This window comes from Podarcis cretensis, assembly GCF_951804945.1.
Source record: "Podarcis cretensis genome assembly, chromosome: 3".
NCBI lineage: Eukaryota > Metazoa > Chordata > Lepidosauria > Squamata > Lacertidae > Podarcis > Podarcis cretensis.
Window position 1 is genome coordinate 106,819,551 of NC_137172.1, and position 19,052 is coordinate 106,838,602.

General features: G+C 41.0%; 1 protein-coding gene and 1 long non-coding RNA gene across 2 annotated transcripts; one reads left to right on the top strand and one right to left on the bottom strand.

Moving 5' to 3' along the window:
* Positions 1-759: 759 nt before the first annotated feature.
* On the bottom strand, positions 760-17,987 carry LOC307212411 (uncharacterized protein). The gene is made up of 23 exons (XM_079969753.1): positions 17,944-17,987; positions 17,784-17,851; positions 17,559-17,651; positions 16,490-16,617; positions 14,041-14,187; positions 13,509-13,580; positions 12,253-12,420; positions 12,061-12,157; positions 11,348-11,565; positions 9,920-10,073; positions 7,778-7,986; positions 7,151-7,268; positions 6,143-6,348; positions 5,003-5,120; positions 4,503-4,669; positions 4,312-4,412; positions 4,107-4,237; positions 3,926-3,976; positions 3,632-3,815; positions 3,428-3,548; positions 2,406-2,499; positions 2,100-2,225; positions 760-887 (listed from the first exon to the last, which is right to left on the bottom strand). Exons 1-22 carry the CDS (start codon positions 17,970-17,972, stop codon positions 2,134-2,136), a joined length of 2,766 nt encoding a protein of 921 aa, XP_079825879.1. The 5' UTR covers positions 17,973-17,987; the 3' UTR covers positions 760-887; positions 2,100-2,133.
* On the top strand, positions 5,369-15,539 carry LOC307212686. The gene is made up of 4 exons (XR_013837099.1): positions 5,369-5,568; positions 6,327-6,470; positions 14,065-14,164; positions 15,034-15,539. It is a non-coding gene; the product is annotated as an uncharacterized lncRNA (long non-coding RNA).
* Positions 17,988-19,052: the final 1,065 nt, after the last annotated feature.

Sequence of the window (19,052 nt, forward strand, 5' to 3'; positions counted from 1 at the left end):
GCTTTGTTTTATTCTATGAGGTAGTTTGGCCCACATGCACACCTGGCAGGAGGTCTAAAGTAGGATGTCGCTTGACAGCCAGCTATTCAACTCTTGGCCTTACAAAATGGGGAATAAAGTTACATTGGTGTTGCTTGAAATGGCAAAGGCATGGGTTGTTGCAAAATGTTTTACTAGCTAACCCTGGATATTTGCCAAGCTGTCTCGTACAATTGAGTAGATACAAAATAATGTGATTTTGCCTCCAAGAACAAATGAATTTGTCATGCAGAATGAGACAGTTTGATTCTTTCTACTGTAAGACACTTAAAGCACTATAAGTCAAGGTTCTCATTATATCCTTGTAACTAAGACTATGTAAGAAGGTGATAGCTTAGCATGAAGTCCATTCGACTTCCAAAACATTCGGAAGCCAAGGCGCGGCTTCCGATTGGCTGCATTAAGCTCCTGCAGCCAGCTGGAAGCCGTGGAAGTCGCGTTGGACGTCCAGGTTCCAAAGAACGTTTGCAAACTGGAACACTCACTTCCAGGTTTGCAGCATTCGGGAACCAAAAATTTCGACTTGCAAGGCGTTTGTCAACCAAGGTACGACTATATCCTTTGGCAAACAAGGGTCTTGCCCCCCTCACCAATCCAACACTGAATATCTGGGTTTGTAACTGCATCCCACAGGCCTCTCGGCTCCCCCCCAAATTCAAAATTATTCAAAATGCTTTTGTAGAAGTAGCAAATTCAGTCCTAAAATAAGATCAACTCACATTTTGCACCTCCAGATTTTTATTTATGAAGTGTTGCCATAGGAAGCCAATATGTACATTTTAAATCGGTCCCAGGTAATGCACCGAATCCAAAGGCCAGCCATAGCAAGTAGGGTTGTGTAGCTATATCTGGAAAAGAAAAATAATTTTCAGTTTGTCCCCTTACACATGTGGGTGCCTACTACATACATGGACCACACACAGATTTGCCCTTGTCCTAGAATTCAGCAAATAAGCATGGGTTTTGTACCAGGTAGGTGTTTTGGGTCTGTTTGTTTGTTTGTTTGTTTGTTTGGGAGAAAGAAGAAACTTTTAGATCTTCTTGGTACTAGAATAATCAGCAGTCGACAGCTTGTGAAAGTTAAGTCAAACTTCTCATTCAGCAGGTGTGGCTACATCAAGCTGTTAAATTTGTCAAAAGGTTTCTGGATCCAGGTGGTGGGCCATTGTCTTGGACTGTTGCCTATGCCTGTGGCAGGATCAAGAACAGAATTGATAGGCAAAGTGTCCTCGTCTCCACACCAGCCTTGCGGGTCTGTGATCACGGGGTTCATTTTTATGGTTTCTGAGTCTGGGAGAAAGACTCTGCCCAAAATTCAGTGTCGAATTTGTTGTTGTTTAGTCGTTTAGTTGTGTCCGACTCTTTGTGACCCCATGGACCAGAGCACGCCAGGCACTCCTGTCTTCCACTGCCTCCCCGCAGTTTGGTCAAACTCATGCTGGTAGCTTCGAGAACACTCTCCAACCATCTCGTCCTCCGTCGTCCCCTTCTCTTTGTGCCCTCCATCTTTCCCAACATCAGGGTCTTTTCCAGGGAGACATCTCTTCTCCTGAGGTGGCCAAAGTATTGGAGCCTCAGCTTCATAATTTGTCCTTCCAGTGAGGACTCAGGGCTGATTTCCTTAAGAATGGATAGGTTTGATCTTCTTGCAGTCCATGGGACTCTCAACAGTCTCCTCCAACACCATGTAGAATTAGACATGCTTAAATCTGCCACTAATGAAGTGCAGACAGGTTAAATCTATTTGTCATCAGCAGAACCTAACTGCATATATATTGCAGCACCAATTGTGGTCTAAGTTATTGATCTTAAGACCGAAGGCATTATTTCGTCCTCCATACACATATACCATCTTGCTATAAGGCTGGGGCCTAAAGCTGAGTAGAATTTATTCTTTTCAATGCAGAAGCGATCCAGGTTCAATCAGCATTTCAAGGTAGGTCTACGAAAGGTAGGTTGGAGAACCCTAGATTGCCACAGGCAATCAGCAATACTGATAGATGCACAATTCTATATAAAAAAGTAAATTCTGTATATTTATTGAAATTCCCCAAACATACCTTATATATCTGTGTGTCCGACTACTTAATTTGTTCAGGAGTGATTAACCAAGACTGGTCCAGCTACTGCATAACCGTGGATTTCAGAACGCTGATCTGAAGTATGGCAAGTATAGTCATATGTTCCTGGAATTAATGGGTGCATATTTACCAGGAAGTTTGAAAAGAGCTGGTGACCCCCCCCCCATTCTTTAACAACAACATTGCACTGAAATTATGGGATAAGACAAGTAACCTTACAATATATTAAAAGTTCAGCAGTCAGTTAATGGCCAGCATCTCCCAAGTTTTCAGTGCTGCACCTACCAAGCTTCCTTCCTTGTGAACATTGTCCTTCTGGAAGACCATTACCAGGCAGATGAAGGCAGGTGCTGACTTTTACAGTACAGTGGAAGTATACCTAGAGGGGGAAGAGAGAAATTAAAGGACCCTTATTTCAAGTGGTCTTAGAAAGTTGCAAGAATAAGTCCTACAGAAAATGTTGTACCCAAGGGCTCTCATTCAACAAGCCTTATTTCTATGGAGAGGATCCCTTAATTGAACTTTTTTTAAAAAAAAACTTTATGAAAAGATGCTAGCTTTGTTGTAGTGGGATTTTACATTTTTGTTTCAAATAGCAATATGCTAAGTGCCAGCATTTAAAAAGTTGCTTAAAAGTGACACACTTCTGACCAGTGCTTGGATGACAACAGTATAGAGCAGTCCTACGTAACTGTGATGCATCAAAACTCTTTTTGTGTGTGAGAAGGTACTCACTCAATAAAAGCACTGATTAAGCCTAACCAACACAGCCTCCTCTTGCATTCCAAGGCAAGGAGGTAGGGAACCATTAAAACAACTGAGTTCTCTGCATTTGATCTGATGGATCACAACTTGCGCAGGCCAGGTCTACGCCATTCAGAACTTTAAGAGAAAAAGACCTACACAGACCTCCCATCAGCGTTCACTAGCAAAGAGGGATGATGTCAGATGTTTGTGCTGATACTCTAGGGCTGCTTATTCTGTTTCCCCTGCATGACATCATTTGCACTGGCCCTTCATGTGCCATTTCTGGTTTTACTGAACTTCAGTAGGAGTTTGGCTTAAGCGGCTTTTGCCATATAGAATGGAATCCCAAAGAAACTAAAATTAAGTCCTGCTCACTGGGTAACATCAAGCACTTCCCACCCAATATATTTGCAAATGCGGGGTGGGACATTTGATTAGGAATGCCACAGCACTTAGTCAGTCATGCTCAAGTAAAACTGACAATTGTGAACTGATTGCCTCAACTATGGAAGTTGCACAATGAATATTTTCTAGTCCTGTCTGTTTCACTTGGATTGTACCTTTCTCAAAGGAAGAGTCCGCATCTGTATTCTCAGCCTTTTGAAGTGATTGGGATATTTCACTCTGTCACTTTTAGTAACTGGGCTGAAGCTCACAGATCCACTCTCTTTGCTCTCGCATCTGTTTGAGAGGAGACATAAAGAGTCATTAATCCACGAAGCTTGATCATTACGGTTATAGAACAGGTGTTTAGAGGCACTTGCCCATCTTCAATGATGCTCCATTGGGGAATGGCGCCAAACTCTTCAGACCCAGCCATCCAGCAGTTATCCAAGAACAGTTCAACGCCAGGAGCTTCGTCTTTTAGTTCAACTTCAAGATAAACAGGTTCCCTTGAGTATTTGAGAGCTACCGAATGTTGCCCATAGGTTTCTGTGAAAGATTCATCTGCCAACAGCAAGAGCAATAAAGAGAAGGAGATCATTATTTTTAAAACAATTGATATATTCAGTTTTAGTTCTAGAATAGCTCTCCTTCTCCCTTTAGGAAAATGTTACCTTTGAAGATGCTTGAGATGATATGTAGAACTTGCCTTGCTCTTCTAGGGCCTATACGAGAAGAACGTATTTAATGATTATTCTCTTACACACACACACACACACACACACACACACACACACACACACACAAAATGAAGTTACATACTTCCTGGTTTTTGCATTTTACAAGATTGCTTACCTGCTACATTTGTCCTAGTCATCATTGTGCCATAGCCAGTAGGAAGAGTTCTAGAAGAGGAGGAGGAGCCATAGATCACAGCACTTTGCATGAGCGTTTCTTTGATTGGGTAGTAGCACAAGATAGTCAGCCTGCAACAGAGGGACATTTCTTAGATACTAGAGCAGTGCTGGTTTCATCTTTTTTTAAAAAAAGTAACTCCTACCTGTAGGCTGGATCTCTTGTGATAGTTGGTGGTCCCTGTGCTGGAAGAGTCTCTTTTTCAAATAATAATTCATTTTCATAAATAAGGTGATCACCTTCAAACTGTCGGGGAAAAATATTTCAGGTTCATCATGCTTGGAAAGAGCACACCTTTCCCCTTCCGTTCTCCACACCCTTCGCCCAAGGACTAACCCTTAGTGAAGTGCCACAAGTAGAAACATGAAACTGGAAGAAGACTTGTTCCTTTGTAAATTCCTTAGGCCTACAGGTGCTGTCCTTCAGCCTAGTTTTGCCCATGTCAATGGATGGCACAGTCTTCATGAGAGCAGATACGGTTACTGTTCCATTAGGGTAGCACACTAAGAAAAGCCAGATCACAGTAAATCAGATCATAAGAATCATTGAATATTTACAGATAAATTGTAAACAGATAAAAACATTAGCAGGATTATTGTAATAACCTGCACTTTTATGAGAGTATATATTTACAGTACATAATTAAATGAACAAGTTAAATGAATTTGGATCTCTAGAAGATACTAAAAAAATAAATTTAAGGAACTGCAAGAAAGTCAGATTTTGGAATGTGAAATGTATAAATTTGAAAAGTATAAATAAAAAACTTTTTTTAAAAAAGATCATAAGACATCTCCGCATTGTTTAGTGATAAACTGGACTGGAATATAGCTCACCTATGAATTGTGAAGAGTGAAAATTGCATCTAACAGAGAAGATATCCAAAGTCTCCATAGTGCTTGTTTTCTTCAGAAGAAGATCAAACCTGGCTCGAATTCTCTCAAATGACACTTCCTTTAAACATGATAAGAAGTGTATCTATAAGGATAACTTCATTTATATGTTCTAGCATTAGTTCAAAATTAATGCATTTGAGCCATCATCTCATCAACCAAAATAAATTAAAAACCCACCATCAGTTAAAACCCATACGACTAACTGTGGTGTTTGCCCGTTTGTTTAGAAAATGTCTGTACAGGGGGGGGGGGGGGAGAAAAAGGGTTAAAATGTAGACCAATAGGAAAGCTGGAGGCGGAGCCTACCTGTTTATAAATGGGCTTAGCCCGAGGTTTGAGTTAGTTGCTGGTGGGTAGTTGGTTGGTTTTAGTGGGTTGGTTGGTTGGGAAAGGCAGTTGGAAAAGCAGTTGGCAGGCAGTTGGAAATAGAGAGACAGTTAGTGCAGTGGGTTCTTGTGTGAGGGGAGGTAGAAGAGATAGAGGCAGGATAAAATAAGACTAAAAAGGTAAGGAGTAACAACGTTTGGAATGCAGTTAAAGTTTGTTTGTGTCTGCAATAAACTACAGTCTTCTTTGTTAACTTGAGAACCTGACTGAGACTAAGTGATTTACCGGGGAGGACCTGGTTGATGGCTGTGGATTAGTGGTGTACAGGTCAATAGTCCATGAGACGACTGGGGGCTCCGTACAAACACCACACTAATCAACTAGGATTGCTTTGAAAGGATAATAGCCCCCTAGCTTACACAATCCTGTGAATACCCCTTTCTCCATACCTAGAACCTGTGCATGGCCCACCCCTGCCATCATCTGAGGCACTGTCCACCCTCCCTGGGCATCCATACTTTGACACACATATCCTTGCAGAAGAAAAGCCTACGGGGAACCTGTGGACCTTCAGGTGATTTTGGATTACAGCTCCCCATCTATTAACCCTGCTAGCTGGGGTCTGATAGAACTTGCAACATCTGGAGTTCTGCTGGCTCCCCATCCCTAGAAAATCACATTTAGTTATATCACTGCTTTTTCCATCAAGTAAGATAAGGAAGCTTTAGGCGCCAAGGCGTTCACGTTGTATACCTCATAAATAATCCCAACGGCAAAGAGAGGCACTTGCAATATTAGATGAGTATCATTTGTAGTAACAAAATACCCATCTGCGAGGGCAGCGGCTTGACTTAGCGGCTTACTGCCTACATATAGGCTCCAGTATTTGTATAGACCTGCAATCGGAACAGCTAAATACATGTTCTCTTTGTCGCAGTACCCAATGCCTTCTGGTAGTTCTATAAAGGAAAAAAGAAAGTTGCTGAGTGAATGTTGTTGTTTTTTTGAAAAAAGCTATATGAAAAGATAGCATCTCATGAGGCTTCTGACAGAAGTGGCTTAACATTGAATTGCCTAACAGGTAGGGACATCAGAAACTGCTTCTCTGTTGGGTAACTGTTCTCCATTGGGTTGCAAATATAAAGAGTATCAATATCAGGGATGGGTAACCTGGTGCCCTTCAGATGTTGTTGGGACCCCCAACTCCCTTTGGCCCCAGCCAGCATGGCAAATAGAGTTGAAGTCCCTCAACATCTGAAAGGCCACAGATTTCCCACAGTTTATCTGCATACTTGGTCTTCCAACTCATGGTACATTTGGGGTCGTGCCCTAGATAGGTTACACTAAAAAAAAAAAAAGTGATTAAATTATGTATATAAAAATAAAAATGGAGGAGTCATGGAGTGAGAGAAAAGTAGAAGTAGATTCTTTGTTTCAAATTAGGATTGATGGTGGAACCCAGAGCCTAAAGAAGACTGCTAACATACAGTTTGGGGTTATGTATTGCAAATATTTGCCTCTCCTTTGGATAACGAGACCTCTTTAGGACATGCTATGAGAGTTTTAAACTCTTAAAAAGCAAAGAAAGAAAATCTATCCAGACAGTTTACTGGCTCATCTACTCAGTTTCACACAGATTTCATTGCCCCCAGTGGTTTATATTTCTAGAGGATACAATAGGAATTGTCTAGCTATCGTGCATGCAACTTAAACAAGCCATTCAGGAGTTATAACTTTGTCAGTTTAGACAAAACAACTTACCAACATCTGCAATTATGCATTCTATGTCGGCAGGGTGGTGATACAACTTCAGCTGAGGTCCCACATTCAGAGTGTAGTTCACATGAAGGTGATACTTGGTTTCATTTTTGTTCACATACTTTAAACAAGTTTTATAAAACCCACGAAGAGAGAAAATTTGACTGCATTAGCTTAATCAGAATGGATTTTCAGGGCAATAGTCACATTATGCCAAAATCAATTTGGAAGGACGACAATAGAAAGATCTCTAGTGCTGCACAGATGTTTTTCTCCCCACCGCCATATTCTAGGTATGAACGTCTCCCACATGTACCTTCATATTAGCTTTCAACACCACTTCCCACCAATATTTTATCATAAGATGCTAGAAAGCACAAGATCAAACTTATTGAGGCAAAAGTTTCCCAGTACTCTCAATACTTTGAGTGGTCAGCACAGGGAAACACATGCATATTTGCCAAGATCAAGTTAATTATATGCACATTTAGAGTTAATGTCTAATTCCAGGATCAAGAAAGTACATCCATAAGGAGACTCAAATACCTCTTGTATCCAACCTACCAGTAGCTCAACCATTATGTGTGTACAATGCTTGCCCCAGTGAGATGTCATGCCCAGCTGCCTTACCTCTCTTAAGATGTTGGGATCGTCAAAAGGTACTACCAGATTAAAGCCTATTGTTCCATTGGGGAAGTGAATGTCAGAGATCTTGTAACCCCTTTGCTGTGCTTCCTTACGGGATAGATGTTCCTCTCCTATTTTAAGTGCTACCAGAATGACATCATGAAGGAAGACTCCCAAGGTTACATCAAAGAGTCGTGTTTCTGGAACAGTGTCTGTGTTAAAACAAAAGCATTTTGTCACTGGGAAGGCATGAATATTAGAAGAGTGTTCTTCAGCGTAAGGCACCCAGGTGTTTGTTGGAGATCATGGGAATTTTAGTCCAATAATATTCAAGGACTCAAAGTTTAGGAATAGTGCATTAGAACACAAAAAATCCTTCCAGTAGCACCTTAGAGACCAACTACCATATTTTTCGCTCTATAAGACACACCCGACCATAAGACACACCTAGTTTTAGAGGAGGAGAACAAGAAAAGAAATATTCTCTCCCTCTCTGCGCAGCGCCCCTTTAGGGAAGTGGCAGGAGAAGCGGTTAAAAGTGGTAGACTCGTAATCTGGTGAACCGGGTTCACATCCCCGCTCCTCCACATGCAGCTGCTGGGTGACCTTGGGCCAGTCACACTTCTCTGAAGTCTCTCAGCCCCACTCACCTCACGGAGTGTTTGTTGTGGGGGAGGAAGGGAAAGGAGATTGTTAGCCGCTTTGAGGCTCCTTAGGGTAGTGATAAAGCGGGATATCAAATCCAAACTCCTCCTCCTCCTCTTCTTTCACTGAAGCCATGGAGCCTGCATTTGCTCCATAAGACGCACACACATTTCCCCTTACTTTTTAGGAGGGGAAAAGTGCGTCTTATAGAGTGAAAAATACGGTAAGTTTGTTATTTTTGTTATTGGTATGAGCTTTCGTGTGCATGCATACTTCTTCAGATACATGCACATGAAAGCTCATACCAATAATAAACTTAGTTGGTCTCTAAGGTGCTACTGGAAGGAATTTTTAAATTTTGTTTCGACTACAGCAGACCAACAAGGCTACCTACCTGTAACTAGAACATTAGAACACAGTTTGTTCCCCGTGGTCTCCACTTTGAAAACAAACTCTCAGGAGTTTGTCGCTAGCTTACCCTCATTTAAGAATGTTTATTCTTAAATTTAAGAATTTATCGCTAGCTTACCCTCATTTAAGAATGTGACTAGGGGCGGGGGGGGGGGGAGAATTCAAGTTTCTGTAAACTGATCTACATGTTTTTTGTAACTAGATGATGGAAGTCAGCTGGTAGCCACTGGTAATAACTGGTAGGTTTAGTAAACTGACTCCCAAAAACTTTCCATGCAGAAGAAAGGGTCTTCTTCAAGGATCTATATTCTGCCTAGGGGGTGTGTTCTTGGATGTATTTTGCAAAGGAACCTACAAAATAAACTTGTTCAATAAGAAATTGGGATCTTAGTCTTGTCCCTCCAACAAGACCCTTTACTGCAGAACTATTTTCTTCACTATTTTCTTCACCTTTGAGACAAAAAAGCTACAAGCCATGCATTTACATGCTTCTACACACACGCTTCTACATACCATCTTGGGACGCGGGTGGCGCTGTGGGTAAAACCTCAGCGCCTAGGACTTGCCGATCGCATGGTCGGCGGTTCGAATCCCCGCGGCGGGGTGCGCTCCCATCGTTCGGTCCCAGCGCCTGCCAACCTAGCAGTTCGAAAGCACCTCCGGGTGCAAATAGATAAATAGGGACCGCTTACCAGCGGTAAGGTAAACGGCGTTCCGTGTGCTGCGCTGGCTCGCCAGATGCAGCTTGTCACGCTGGCCACGTGACCGGGAAGTGAGATGAGCGCACAACCCTAGAGTCTGGCAAGACTGGCCCGAACGGGCAGGGGTACCTTTACCTTTTACCTTTTACCTACCATCTTTGAGTCAATATTAGGACCCAGGACTAGGTGATTAGATCCCAAATGGTAAATTAAGATTTTATTTTTTGAAAAACCCAGCAGAGGAACTAATGAAAGTACATTAATCTCTTAATAAAAAATAAATAAATCAAAATACTTTATCAATAAGGCACAGCTTTGTACAACGACCCAGCAGCAATCCTATGTTTTACATATAACTGAAAAGTAAATGTATTTTAGCCCCACTTACTATTGACTACTCTTGGTATTCTAGGCATGAAGGGTGTGGTGATTTGCTTAATCACAGTGTACTTGGTCAAGTGCCAATCTGTATCTGTCCAGGTATGCTCCAATAATAAGTCAATGCTATATACTGCCCCATAGACACCATTGGATACAGTGCTCTACAAGAGGAAAAAAAGTGTTAAGGAAAGTAGATTCATTTAGACCAGGCATGGCCAAACTTGACCCTCCAGGTGTTTTGGGACTACAACTCCCATCATCCCTAGCTAACAGGACCAGTGGTCAGGGATGATGGGAATTGTAGTCCCAAATCATCTGGAGGGCCAAGTTTGGCCACGCCTGATTTAGACGAACAGCAGTGAAAACCACCTGTACAGTTAAGTAGTTATATGCCCCTGAACTCAAAACATACAGGGTTTGTATCTTCCCACATTCTATTCTGCAGTGCTTAAATGCATCTATCATTGTCCCGAATAACAGAAGTTTAACACTTTATATTTACTGACTTCAAAGCTTGCCCCATCCAGAGGGTTCTGGATAGATTGACAGTACACTATACTGTCAAAAACTATTCTGAATAGAAATATATCACACTGCTTTCTGAAGGCAGGCTCGGAAAACTCTAGAGGAAGGGCGCTCCAGAGTTAAAGAGCAGCCATCAATATCTTTGCACATCTTTTTAAAAATCTGATTTGGTGCATAGATATATTTAAGAGGACTCATGTCAGCCTTATTGATTTCTCAGGTATGATGATTTCAACCATCTAAGGTTTCATAACACTTCAATGGCAATATGAAGTCAACATGAACACACTAATCTTTCTGTCGCAAGGTTTTAGTGACCTCATTCCTTCAGAGACCCAAAAGGCAGGTCACAGTGTTGTACATAAGCAGAAGTTTCATGGGGCGAGTTTATACTCTTTTCATTGAATTGCCTAACAGGTAGGGACATCAGAAGCTGCTTCTTTGTTGAGTAATTGTTCTCCATTTGGTTTCAAATATAAAGAGTATCAATATCAGGGATGGGTAACCTGGTGTCCTTCAGAGGTGGGTGGGACCCCCAACTCCCTTTGGCCCCAGCCAGCATGGCAAATAGAGTTGAAGTCCCTCAACATCTGGAAAGCCACAGATTTCCCACAGTTTATCTGCATACTTGGGGCGAGTTTATACTCTTTTCTAGTTTGTAAACCCATATCATGAGGCCTCAGAGTTCACCTACATATGCAGAACAAGTCAGGAGACAGGCTACCTGTGCCAGCTGGGTTGATTGCAATATCTATATGCAAAGGAAATAAGTAGTTGGGTTTTGCTTTGCTGAAGTGCTGATCTAACAGCTGACTGAATTAATGGAAACTTCCATTGCATTTTTTTTTTTTTGTGTATACCAACTTGAGTCTGCTTCCTTTTTGTTTGATTTTACAAAAATCACATTTACCTTTAACCTGCCCCCAGACGCTCCAATTGGGATAGTCGTTATAATGTGTGTGTTGTTACGATCCAGCGTATAACCGAAATTTTCAGGATTCTCTATTCTTTGCCCATCAACCGCCATTGATATATTATGGGATGTAAAGGTGGGTTCTTGAAGGACCAATCGGGGGATCATACTTGGCACAGTCCATATTATGGCAACATCCGTAAAGCTGGTACCATCTGCCGATTAGTAAGACTCAGATCAGTGCTTGACAAAAAACAGGCAAGATCACCAGGAGGTAACATTTTAATGTTTGTGAATCACCTTGCAACACCTCCCATGCACAAGCTGACCAAATCTTATTTTAAGACCTAGTACTAATACATGCATTTTTATTATTTTTTTACAGACACAGTAGGCATACAACTCAAGTTGCTGAAGGCCCTGGCTTGTATTAAAATTCATGTAACAGTTTCCCAGAAAACTGGCTTTCTGCCAGGTAGATACATACACAGCAACATGAGGAATGTAATAAATTTACTAGAATACCAAGAAGAAAGATCAGACAAAAAGGCTGCTTTAATATCAATAGATGCAGAAAAGGCATTTGACCAGGTGTCGTGGGCCTTCATGAAAAGGTTCATAAAGGAAACAGTTTCCCAGAAAGGATCAGGTCACATTGGATTGTAGGAATGAACTATGCTTTTTTAGGGTAAGAGAAGGGAGGTACTCACCAACTGGGCATGACACTGTGGTGTCAATCAACAGAAGCAGCCACCTTTGTCTGTACATGGAAGTGGAGCTGATTGTGCTCATAGTGACCCCATTAGCCTATTGAAAAAAAAATTGGTAAAGTTTTATTAGTCCAGCTGGAATATGAGACCTATCTGAGCAATACCATCTTCTTCATAGTAGGATTAACTCACCACTGAAAGTTCTGTTTCATTTGTGGAGTAGGGAGACCGGAGGAACACTCTCGACAGTGTATTATTGAAACTGTAGCCAAGCTTGTCAGCGTCACTCACCAATGTTTTCTTTCTCCCCGAAGGAGAATAGAATATCAGCTGCCATATCTGATACAGAACTTTTCGTGCCTAAAAAAAAAAAAAGGGGGGGGAGCGTATTAGGCTGATAAGCATTTTCAAGCGGCTTAAGCTTCAGAACAAAAATGAGCCATTTTTCAATTTCATTACAAACTTTTAAAGAATGTTATGCAAGGTCTAGACTTCAGTACAATTCTTCAACCAGCCATAAAATCCACCGGCATGCATGAGCTAGATATATTCCAGAGGAATACCCAACTATTTCTGTATTAGTAAAGTGTGATGGGTACTTTTTTGCCAGGGGGTTTGAAGTGCTGTAGATTTTTGTAAGCTAGGAACATAAAAGGGGGGCTGCTATCTAGTCATGGCTACAGATCCACCATGCAGAATGGAGATATTCCTCTCAGTGGGCACTTTGAGGTTTGGCGAAACTATGCCATGACCAGAATTGATGTGATTTGTCGTAGCAGACAAAATACTAGATGTTGCCCAGTGAGACTTGGGTTTGAATACCTGCTACCTCACTAGGTGACTTTGAACCAGTAATTCTATCTCAGTCTAACTTACCTTATGGTTGTGAGGATGATGTTTTAACAACCCCTCTTCCCTTTTTAATAAATTAAAAAATCCAAAACCACTACTTCAAGTTCCTTTGGTGGACCATAAATAATGACTGCACTTGGCTCTGCATTCCATTATACAGTGGTACCTCGGGTTAAGTACTTAATTCGTTCCGGAGGTCCATTCTTAACCTGAAACTGTTCACAACCTGAGGTACCACTTTAGCTAATGGGGCCTCCCACTGCCGCCGCACGATTTCTGTTCTCATCCTGAAGCAAAGTTCTTAACCCAAGGTACTATTTCTGGGTTAGCGGAGTCTGTAACCTGAAGCGTATGTAACCTGAAGCGTATGTAACCCAAGGTACCACTGTATACACATAGGATGGGCAGCTTATTACAAACCATTTCTTTCAGCGGGTGAAAGGGGCAGAGAGATTTCAACTGATATTTCATTGGATTTAAATTTAAATTTTTCTGTTTTTGAATTGCCATGAGTCAACTCTAGAGTGTTTCTTACCATGAAAGGTAGGTAATAAAACTTACAAAAACCAGCATATCATATACTTCCCCCCTCTTACCTCAGGCAATGCAGACATCCATTCTGCAGTCTCATAATCCGAAATCACAGGGACATCGGTCTTCACTGATACCTTGAAACGAGATTATACTTATTTATAGAATGTGCAACAGGTTATGAGGTCCAAATTTGTTCAGTTCCCTCCTACCAGTTTCCTTATTTTAGAGAACTTAAGTTTCCAATGTTTTTATTTGTTGTGTAAAGGAGGAAGGCTGCTCACATCCTGCACATGGTAGGATCATTGGTAGCACAACTCATTCTCTCTCTCTCTCTCTCTCTCTCTCTATATATATATATATATAAAATTAGATTTTACAATTTAATATTCAACACATTTATCATAGAAAAGAGAAAATAAAAGAAAATTCCCCCCACCCTGTGACTTCCCTCAACTTCCCTTTCTGCTTCTTTAAATATTTGCTACTTTTGCTTAATTTTTGCCTTATTTTGATAATCTTTTAGCTAAATGCTCTTCTATTCTTATCATTTTTATACCAACTCATTCTTATGAAGCATCTCGAACCATTTCTTACCTCCATGTAATTCTCTTCACACAGAATTTCCCTTGGAGCCCATGTGGGGTAGGAGCAGCGCATAGGGTGTTGGTAGGTTGTAGCTGCTCTCAGATCTTGAAATAATGACACTCTGATGTTTAAAGTAAGAGAGAACTTTTCATCCATCTGCAATAATTTGAGATATTGGTTTGGGAAGAAAACACTGAATTTAGTGACAGAGATGCATTCCCCCCCCCCACCAAAGTGCTTAATAAAGCCAGAGTGATGATCCATACAAGTTTGCTGCATTTACTATCAGTTGTGGCATTGTAGTTTACATCTTCAAGGAGGAGATAATATCTGAGGAGAACACTGAGCTCCTGTAGATTTTGTCACTGAGCATCACTTGGAGCAGATTCTTCTTCTTCTGCTGTTCTCTTCCAAAACCCAACTCAGTGCTTTTCACAGGGAATCTGACATAACTGGTTCCTTAAAATAACTTAATTTAATGCTTGCATACATTATCCCAGAGTTGTTTTCTCATTGCCTCCACATCTGTGGCCTTTCATTAGGATATTTTTTAAATGTCTGACATTTTATTGTCTTTTTAATGTTTTGTTGGAAGCCGCCCAGGGTGGCTGGGGAAACCCAGTCTGATGGGCAGGGTATTAATAAATTAATAATAATAATAATAATAATAATAATAATAATAATAATAATAGTCCCAGCTTCCCCCATCACACATTTCTCTTGACAGTCAAAACACAAATGTGTGTGGGTTAGCATGCTTGGGCAGCAGAACACCTACAACAAATAGTTCCTGTTACAAAATCCTGAAGTATGGAGTGTTCCTATTCAGTATTCCAGCACATCATTGATGGCTCTTTTCCTGGATACTCTATTTCATATCTCTCTTCACACTTCTCCCTTTTCAAAATTATATGTTTGCTGAGCTTACTTAGTCTTCATGGTTTGGGGGTACCCCTCTTTAGGTTTATTTTGCCTGATTTATTTATTTATTTTCATTTTCAGCTGATTTCCCCCACCTGTTTAAATGGCGCCATTTTGACAACATCAGGCCCAGCACTAAATTGTATGAAAAGAAGAATGATTTATTCTGTTTTTCTGCACATGCAACTTCAAAATTACCATCTGGATTTATCTATAGGAAGTGTGGAGGACTGGGGTCCACAAAGATGACAATCATGTTTTCACTCAGTACTAGTTGCTTCCCTGGGTATCCAGGAAAAGACTCCTGCCCATTAATGACATTTGTCATTGTGTGGTCCAAAACTGGGTGGCTTCCGGATAAATTTTTTTTGAGCAAGTGCATGGAGATTATAAAGCAGCACTGTCATGTGGCTGTTATCCTGCAAATTCCATAGTAGTTTTCTGTCACCTTTCTTGCCTCAATAAACTAAAACTGAAATTTTATCATTTTTTGCATGGGGGAGCAGATTTGTTTTGCAAGAGCACCATTGCTAATTTATTGCAAGGTATCCGCTTTCTTTGCAATGGGATACGATGTTGCACTCCTGATGAGGCTGCATTTTAATATTTTAATGCTTCAATATTTTAATGTTGTATTTTATTCTTTTTTTAAGTTTTATTCATTCAACTTGTTTTTATTATTGGTTGTTAGCCGCCCTGAGCCCGACCTTGGCTGGGAAGGGTGGGGTATAAATAAAAAGTTGTTGTTGTTGTTGTTGTTGTTGTTGTTGTTGTTGTTGTTGTTGTTATCAGTATCTGCTCAAATGTGAGAGATCTTTGCAAAAGTTTGGAAGCCTGGAAGTGCATCTGGTGTTTTTTAGCATAATACGTACACAGAGGGCAGGCAAAAAGGAGGAAAAAAGCACAGGTGGTCTACCCATTACTTAGTAGCTGCAAACTTTGGGGGGATTCAAGCACACACTGGAAATTTAGGTTTGTGCAATTAAATTGCATTGGACTAGAGTGTTCTGTAACTATAGTGCAGCAAATAAATAAATAAATAAATAAATAAGTGGGCTTTTTGAAGTCAGGAAAGGGACATAGGAATGCATTGAAGAAAGTCAGATGACTAACAGGAAGAACACTCCACAGGCAAATCAGGATGAATGCACTGCTGAATTATGTCTAAGCTACATGTAAACTTTGTTCAAATAAACCAAGATAAATGCTCAGTGTTCATCCAGAAGGTTCCCAGTTGGGTAAGGGGAAATCCAGCATATCTGGAAAATCAAATCCAGCCTCTGCTTCCCATCCTCCTTTGAGCTAGGGATCCTAGCATTGCAAGCCTCGTAAGCAGCTACCTCAATGTAAAACCAAAGATTAGACTGAATGAGGGGAGCTTTCCAAGTCACGAGTCCCTGCCACAATTCTCAGAAGTTTCACAGATCAAATCTTTTGTTTCATTCTGGTAGGGGGCACCGAACAGTAATACTGTACATTAACCTTTCCTGCACTGCTGATACTGAGAGTATAGAATCAGAGCATGAGTTGGCCTCACCTCATTTATAACATGACAGCCAAGAAAAGAAGCCCGGAATATGGTATTACCCCACACATCATTTGACAGGACATAGCCACAGCGAGCTTCTAGCTCCTCGTCAAGCAGAACCAAGACACCAGAGGGATCTAGAGACACACACAACAGAGTGTTAGCTGCTAGTTTATTCTGGTCAAACATGCCATCACAATTAAGAATGTACTACCATCTTTAGAGACTTTCAGTGGAGTTTGGAGCCAGTTGTTTATTCCAACAACATATTTAATTGCTAAGAATAGCCTTCAAATGACACATGTCCTCTGGGTTGTGTGTGTGTGTTTTTAAAAAGAAGGTATTGCTTTATGACACATTATAATTTCAGTTTAGCATACTTTTGTCATGGCAAGGCTTGAATAAGCTGGTTTTGGAAAAGGGATTATGAAACCATCCATCTCGCTTTCAAGGAAAAATAAGTGATGAAGATGGACACTAACAAACGTGGTTAACAGACACACTCATCCTTTAAACATTTGCTCAAGTGTTACTTTAATGCAGCTGAAGGGTTTTTAGTTTTCAGTTCAGTCTTCCTACCCACAGTAGGAACAGTTATTCACAATCAAGATCACCCAGGAACCCAACTTTGCCATTAAACATTTCCCCTTCAGAAACTTATTACTTCTTGGCTTACCCCAGTAATTTATTAGATTTGTCATCAAGAAACTCAAGAAATACATGTAAACATAGATGGTAAATGAACTTTTCAGGTTAGAGCTACTGAATTTTTGCTGAGAAAAACCTATGTCCTCTTGAAAACAGCTTAACTGGGTCACACTTGCTTCCAAGTAAGCCCCATTGATAGAATCTAGGGTTTCCCAAGCTTGAGTCCCCAGCTGTTTTTGGACTACAAATCCCATCATCCCTGACCTCTGGTCCTGCTATCTAGGGATGATGGGAGTTGTAGTCCAAAAACCAAGTTTGGGAAACCCTGATATAATTGAATGATACTCCCAAAGGAACATGTACACATAGGAGTAAGGCTGCAAGCATGAAGTGATACTCTCTTTATCTTTCCCCATAGATTACAGCTCACCAATTATTTCTACTGTGAAGAATTTGTCCTGAAGAAAGGACTTATCCAGCTTCACCCAAAATATACTGGAGGAACAGGTGCTTTCTATAAAACCTAAAAGAGATTAAAGGTTTTACAGTTACAATAATAACACAGTAATCACACAAGGCGAAGATACACAATTTTAAGAGTTCCCTTAGAGCCATGGTTTAACAGGGCAGGAAGCAATTGAGTCTTTTATCCAACCTGTAGGAGTAAATGCTGGTCCATTCCTCCCTACTCCAGACTGGAACCAGAGAAACAGCAGTAATATTCTATAAAGGAGAGAGAGAAAATAACCATGTACCGGTAAATAGATCAGGCAAAACTGAGTAAGAAGAAGGAGCCCTCTCTCAAAACACTTTACCTGCAAAGCAGTTTTTCTGCAGTCTTCATGTTTCCAAAGGAGTGTATTCCAAGTTCATCCAGTTCTTTTTACAGGATAGCGCCTCACTGACACAACACAGACCACAAACAAAACAGACATATTCTAAATGGTGGAATCCGATTGGGTCCCCTTTATAAAGAAAAACTGTCCCACAATTTCACTAAATTAGGGGCAGGTGCTCCAGCAGCAATTGTTAATCACCAGAAGGGATGATGTCGATCTGTATGCAATCCCATGGGAGCCTTTTGGAGCAAAACCTGGGACCTAAAATCAATTGAACTCAATGAGATTTACTTTTGAGTAAATCTATTTAAGATCAGGGATGATTATTGGGGCTGCCTCCCTCCTGTGATTCCGATAGCTGCCCCCAACATTTTCCCTTCCTTGCCACAGAAAAAGCCACCTGCTAAGTCCCCATTGTTAAAGGTACAGGACAAAATATTTTGGGCTAGTGCAGTGGTGGCTAAACCCGGCCCTCCAGATGTTTTGGGACTACAATTCCCATCATCCCTGACCACTGGTTCTGTTAGCTAGGGATGATGGGAGTTGTAGTCCCAAAACATCTGGAGGGCTGAGTTTGGCCGCCACTGGGCTAATGTGTGGCTGGTTTCAGATGATCAGCAGTTTAAAAGCTAATCCTTCTTCAGAGAAGTGGTCAGCTGCAGCCTCCAGCCATGTGGCTTATCCTAACTTTGCCATTCCCCTGTGCTATCACATTTCTGAGTTGTTAATAGGATTTGCTTCCCAATACACACACGAAGCTGCAAACTGCAGTCCTAACAAGCCTGACTGCTTCATATTTACTCTGAAGTAAGTCCAACCGATTTCAACTGAACTTGTTGCCACCTGTCCTGCATAATACAGGACTGTCCTGTGTTTCAATGTAAAATGTGACGTCCTGTATTATTGATACAGTTTTGTCCTGTATTACAAGTCTTCTCTCTCTCCCATGTTAGAGATCCTCTCCAAATGCATGTTTTCGGAAGGGTGTTTGAAAGATCATGTATTTAAGCCAAGCACAGACAGATTTACAAATTCGTGTCTCTGTGTGTGTCAATTTCCAGAGGAGCCATCCCGTTAGGCTGCAA